The sequence below is a fragment of the Pongo pygmaeus genome, chromosome 18 (genome assembly GCF_028885625.2).
Source record: "Pongo pygmaeus isolate AG05252 chromosome 18, NHGRI_mPonPyg2-v2.0_pri, whole genome shotgun sequence".
Classification (NCBI taxonomy): Eukaryota; Metazoa; Chordata; class Mammalia; order Primates; family Hominidae; genus Pongo; species Pongo pygmaeus.
Genome location: NC_072391.2, coordinates 43,789,651 through 43,796,097, shown reverse-complemented (window position 1 = coordinate 43,796,097; position 6,447 = coordinate 43,789,651). Strand labels below are relative to the sequence as shown.

The 6,447-nt window shown below is 50.7% G+C and overlaps 1 protein-coding gene across 2 annotated transcripts in view; it reads left to right on the top strand.

Annotated features, from left to right (window-relative positions):
• The window catches only part of MYLK3 (myosin light chain kinase 3), a 59,409-nt gene continuing 52,962 nt past the window's right edge, over positions 1 to 6,447 (top strand). The window contains exon 1 of one of the 2 annotated variants that reach the window (XM_054452880.2): positions 1 to 341. Coding sequence is in view for 1 of the 2 variants with exons in the window: in XM_063655012.1 (XP_063511082.1) it covers positions 328 to 345 (18 nt within the window). In the remaining variant the exon portion in view is untranslated. Of the gene's footprint in view, positions 346 to 6,447 lie in introns of both variants that reach the window. The other variant, XM_063655012.1, reaches the window with a different exon arrangement.

Sequence of the window (6,447 nt, the reverse complement as noted above, 5' to 3'; positions counted from 1 at the left end):
TGATGCACTTGTGGCTAAATGCGGTGCGGTCAGGGCCCCGCGCCAGATTCAGGGAAGGAAATAGAATACCACCTCCATTGCCAGGGAAACAATGGTCTGCGGACATGATTTAAACTGGAGCCAACGAGATCGCTCAGAGGGCCAGCCAGCAGAGGAAGGGAGACCAGAGGGCAGCTTGCACAGATCTTGTCTTGGGTTATAACTGTTGACAAGCCACTTAACTGCCTCCAGGTTTACGTTTATCTGTGTATAAGATGGAGGTAACAATATTTATACATCTCACTGGAGACTTATGAAAACAAGATTTTGGACAGACCCTTGGGACCCATGGATGGAAGGTGGTATGTAAGTGCAGTGATAAACCTTCTGTGTGTATGTGTGTGGGTGTTTTCAGCAGTGCATTAGGGACCTATGTAGACCCACCAGAAAACACTTTTGGAATCTGATCAAAAACGACAAGAAAAATGAACAGCTCTTGGTTGTAAGTGCATGGGTTTGCTTTGGTTTTGTACAGGTCTGGGAGAATTGCATGTGTAACTCAGACTTCAGAATTGTTTTCCACCTGTCGCTGTGATGAGTAATACAGATGCTCAGATCATCTGAGAATGCTGTAGTGATTGTTCCCAAATATTTGCCAACTTTGCTTTACAAAACTCCCCAATTCTACTGTGTGGTTTATGAGTTGTACATGGAGTCTGGAACATTTCTTCCCAAGGTGGGTGGGGAATCTATTTAAAAACAAAGCACACAGGAGGATAATTGTTCTTTCCCCGTGACGTGTGATTTCTGAGGAGTCTTCCTGCAGCTGCTAAATAGACATGTTTCTGTTCATTTAAGTCTAAGCAATTGACCTCAGACCTCTCAATAATGTTCGTAAATGTTTTCCGTCAGCTGGGGTCCTGCGGGAGTCTATTGCTCCGTGTTCTTGGTTAGTTAAACCTGTCTCTTAGGCATATCATTTGTCTAGAATAATTCCTCTGGCTCTAGGTGAATGATGACTATTATAGAAAATAATTGTTGAGTAATAAACTACACACTTAATTTTTTATTAGAAAAATATAAATGAAATATAGAAAATAGAGATTATCTGTAATTCTCACAGGCGGAATGAACTATACTGGCATACATACATGTATATTTTCAACAAAAATGGGATTCTATGTATATGCTTGAGGTGAAGTCTTTACCTAGTAAACCTGGAACAGCATTGCATATCCTTAGAGATTTTTGCCTGCAGCAGGGAGGGCTCCTGTTTCTGTTGCCGGCCCGCGGGGTGGCAGAATGAGAGGCCTTGGAAGAACTTCCAAAGACTCGTTCCTTGAGATGTTGCTCCACTTAGCGCCCCTGTGTTTTGGCAACAACATACTTCCCAGAAGTGGTAAACACTTGCTGATTTGAGCTTCCATGTGGATGCTTGTCCCTACCACTCCCCTCTATCCTCCTTCCCTTTTTTTTTCATGCTAGCAGAACTGATTAAGGCATGACTTACATGCAGTGCAATACACACACATTACAGCCTGTGGAATTTGTTTTTTGTTTTGTTTTGTTTTGAAATGGAGTCTCGCTCTGTTGCCTAGGCTGGAGTGCAGTGGTGCAATCTCAGATCACTGCAACCCCCACCCCCCAGGTTCAAGTGATTCTCCTGCCTCAGCCTCCCGAGTAGCTGGGATTACAGGCATGTGCTACCACACCCAGCTATTTTTTGTATTTTTTAGTAGAGACAGGGTTTCACCATGTTGGCCAGGCTGGTCTCGAACTCCTGACCTCAGGTGATCCACCCGCCTCAGCCTCCCAAAGTGCTGGGATTACAGGCATGAGCCACTGTGCCCTGCTCAGCCTATGGAATTTGAACATACACATACACTCTTGTGACACTACCCAAGACATAAAACACCTACCTCCAGCATCCCAGAATTCACTTTGTGTCCTCTCTGCACCAATCCCCCCGCCCTAGGTAATCACTTCCATTCATTCCTAAATACTGACTTTATCATGTTACTGCCCACTGCTATGTTCCACAGCATCACTGTCCCTCTGTCTTGCTGCTTCAGGTCTGTATGTCTCGGACTAATTTTCCTGGTCCACCCTCTTAAGGGTCCCACCTGCTGGGCCTCCATTGATGTCGTGTGGCTGGAGGGTGGTCCTTGCATCCTCACCCCCATCTGCCAGGTTCTACCTGGGCTTTGTTCCCTCTGGGATCTCACTAGAACCCTCTTTTCTTAGTCTTCCAAGTCTTGCCCATCCTTCAAGTTTCAGCTCAAGTCCCATTTCCTCCAAGAAGTCCTCCCTAATTTCTTTGCCTCCCTCTTACACGCTGAGTTCACTGACACCATGTGGCTGAGTTTCTGTAGATGTGGGGCCCCAGAAGCCTGCCCTGGCCACTGTGTCATTCCAACTTTTGATCCCCAACAACCATTTATATCTTGGAGCAGACATTTTTCCAAACCCTCCTCTGTCCTCACCCATTCTCTCTTACATCCTGCGGCTGCCTGAGGATCTGTCCCTCCCCAGACCTCAGACCCTGCTCGGTGTCTGTGTCACCTTTTTCCTGCCCCAATGTTGGGACTTTGCTACCCAGATCAACCAAGTCCTCTCCTATGGACCCTCAGGTCCCGCCTCTGCTACCAGTTCTTCAGATTTGATACCAAGACATCTTGGGACTGGGCTCAGCTCAGAGGGTAGGGGTAGACTGAGGGGAGAGAGTTCACAGGTGGAGAGAAAGTTCTTTTGATGGGATGTGGGGTGGGGCTGGGAGCACTGGTGAGTTACTCAGTCACCCCATCTCACTCATGTCCCCTGCACCTTGCAGTTAGTGACTGTCCCACTTTCTCTGTTGTTCCTATGTGTTAACCTCACTCCTGTCCAGACTTTTGGGGTTTCCCATGGCACAAGCAGAGCTCGGAGCCCATAAGAATGGGCACAGTGAAGGGGATTAAATAAGACAGTGCAGCTAAGGTGCTGAGCACAGGGCGTGCCCACGGTCGGGCTGAGAGAAGCGAGTTAACTTCAAGACCCTGCAGTCCCTTCTCTGATTCTTGTCAGCCAGGGGAGGTGAGGTGGGGTCCCAAAGCTGCGTGTGTGTTTGTAGGAGTCGAGGGGACTTCCAGAAACCCTCTCGTCCACAGTGAACACAGGCCCCAGAGCAGCAGAGCCAGGTCTGAGGCCCAGCTTTGGGCGAACTCTCCCTGTGACCTCAGTCTCTCTACGAGTGAAATGGGGCGGTGGTCCCTCCCCCTTGGATGAGCAGAGATTGTGAGCACTGGTGTTCAATGACTTTGCAGATGGAACCCTGCATGAGGCGGGTTGGCCTGGTTCCAACTTAAGCATAATTGAGTTTTCTGAATTGGCAGCTGGAAGATGTAGTCCCTCATAGAAAAAGTTGGGTTCTAGACAGAAAGCAGAAAGTTTCAGTGAGATTAGAGCATGTGGAAAAGGGGCTGGGCATGGTGGCTAACACCTGTAATCCCGCACTTTGGGAGGCCAACGAGGGTGGATCACCTGAGGTCAGGGATTCGAGACCAGCCTGGCCAACATGATGAAACCCCATCTCTACTAAAAATACAAAAAATTAGCCGAGTGTGGTGGTGCCCGCCTGCCTGTCATCCCAGCTACTAGGGAGGCTGAGGCAGGAGAATCGCTTGAGCCCGGGAGGCAGAGGTTGCAGTGAGCAGAGATCGTGCCTCTTCACTCCAGCCTGGGTGACAGAGCAAAAATAAAAAATAAAAATAAAAATAAAAACAATGGAGAAAAGGGGAGAAAAAAATAGGAAAGAAAAGAAAGCTGCAGTGACACCACCCTCAGTTGCAGGCAAACTCGAGTCTGACTTTGGAACATGCCTTCATCACCCTGTGCCTCAGTTTACTTGTCTATGAAATGGAGATAACAGTTTTTTCCTCCTAGAATTGTTGTGAGGGGCAAGTACAGTAATTGATGTAAGGATGTAGCCCAGTGCCTGGCTCAATCAACACTAGTGTTATTATTTCCTAATAAGTGTTTGTTGTTGCTCAGTGAATGAATGGATGGATGGATGAATGGCCGTTGGTCTGGATTTAGCTCCAGAGGGTGCTTTTTTGTTATTCTCTAGCATTTTCAGGCTGATTCCATCTGACTTTGCTTAGGCAGGGAACAGTTTGACTCGCATGTGGAGAAGGAAGAGAGGAAATGAGAAGTGTTCGCCCAGGGGTGCAGGACCACACACAGAAGGCAGTGAGATCCTGGGAGCAAACCCAGTGGCACCGGAGAGCCAGTGGGGACACCCCCCCACCAGGCCAGGTTTCCCTGTGGCTGCCGTTTCCCTCTCCACTTCTGTAGAGTCAGACTTGCACTTTGGTTTTACTCCCAAACTCAGCTCCTTGATTCATCCTGGCAGGGCTGTGGATGTTGCTTTATCATCTTTCTGTGTGGCCAGGATGAGACAGGTCATAGACATTTTACTATGAAAGAATAAGCAACCAATATTGAATATCTCGGAGTCCCTGCCCCTCGACCCTCTCCCCATCTTCTCAGACAACTGTCAGAGCCGAGCCTGGGGGCGTAGGCCAGTCTCACCCCGCATCCCGCACACACCTCTCAACCCACAGAGCCGGGGAGTTCCAGGTCATTCCAGGTCATTCCCAGGGCAATGGTTTTACCATCTGGCCCTGTCTTTGCTTCTTACGTGCTGTGTGACCTTCAGAAAGCCCCTTCCCACCTCTGGGCCTCAGAATCTCCATCTACAAAATAAGGGAGATGACCCTTCCAGTGTCTGAGATCCTTCCTGTCTGTGAAAGTGGCAGAGGGTGTGAGTGATGAGCATGGGGTTGGAACGCTGTCCCCATGCCTTTCTGGTGGACTGGCCCTGGGCAGCTGTTAAAGTTCCCCAGGTTGCTCCTCCTCTGTGAAATGGGGATGACAAACAATGACCCACCCCACAGGGCTACAGTGTATCTCAAATAAGGAGAGGCAGCCAAAGCGCTCAGCGCAGGGGCTGTGAGTGCATACAGAAGCCGGCAGCCCCGTCTCTCATTCCCGTCAGCCAAGCTAGTTAATTTGTGGTCCCAAAGTTGAGAGAGAGAGAGAGAGAGAGAGAGAGAGAGAGAGAGAGAGAGTGTGTGTGTGTGTGTGTGTGTGTGTGGAGAGAGAGAGGGAGTGTGTGTGCGTGTGTGTGTGTGGAGAGAGAGAGGGAGTGTGTGTGCGTGTGTGTGTGTGTGGAGAGAGAGAGAGAGAGAGTGTGTGTGTGTGTGTGTGTGTGTATGCATGGCAGTGTGTGTGTGTATAGCTTGGTCTCTCCCAGGCGCTCTGGGAAGATCTGGCTAGGGAGCCCTCCCTGGCATGTCCCTGACAGAGCCACGTGTCCTTGTCTCCTTGTCTTCTGCACTGCAGCCCCGGGCTTTGGGGACTCTGTGCCTCTTTGCTGCCTCCTGAGTAGTTTTATTTGGAGGGCCAATAGCAGGACCCTCCCATCACAGAGGTGACTGACCAGGCCTGGCCAGGGTACAAGCAGCCCCACTGAAGACCTGCAGGGCCGCCACCTCTCTGCTGCAGACCCGACCTCTCCTCTGTCCTGAGGGCTCCCTGAAGGCAAGGAGTCCCTGCACATCCCCAGGGCCCCTGCACCCAGATGCAGGGTTTTGAACTCAGGTCAGTTCTGCCCGAGGACTCCCTCCCTTCATTCCTCCCTCCTTGGACCACACAGTGTTTGTTTCACAGCTGGACACTTTGCTAAGTGATGCAGGAAGTAGGCCCCCGGGGAGGCAGATAGAGCCCAGCAAGGCAGATAACCAAGTGAAGCCTCTGGATGCCGCTGGGGCCTGGACAGGGTCAGAGATAAGCGGAAATGCCAGGCTTATCGCTCCTGCCTGAGTTCTTCCAGAGAAATCATCCTGGCCAGCCAGCCCACCTCATTCCCAGCGCTCCGGGCGGTTGGGCAGCATCCATCTCTAGGCAGAGTAAACACGGAGTTGGCACAGTCACAGTGGCTGATGGATGGGGACTCTGTGCCCCACTCCAGCACTGCGCGGTCCCAGCACCAGAGGCCAGCAGCGGGCGTCAGGTTACACCCAGATATTTGCGGTAAGGGCAGCTCCGGGCAAGTGTGTTTTGAAGTAAGAGCCCGAGGAACAATTGGTAGGGTCACGGGACTAAGGGAGACCTGGTGACAGTTGTTCCCCAGACCTGGGTTCTCTTGCGCCAAGAAAGTCAGCAGAAAGCTTTGGTTTAGGGGGACAGTTTGGGGATGGTCAGCTTGGGCCTTCTGCAACAAATGCATCGTGTGGTGGACAGACAATGTGGATGGCAGCTACCCCTGAAGTTGTCCGCCTTGAACTCTGCGTGGCTTTCTGGAGTTCTTCTTCATCTCTGCTTTCTTTTCTTAAGTGAGCTTGGTGCCATGGAGGGGATGTGTGTACTTCCTCAGTGCATTCCAGCAATGGTGCGGTGTGGGCGGGGAGGTGGCCTGGGCTGGGAGGA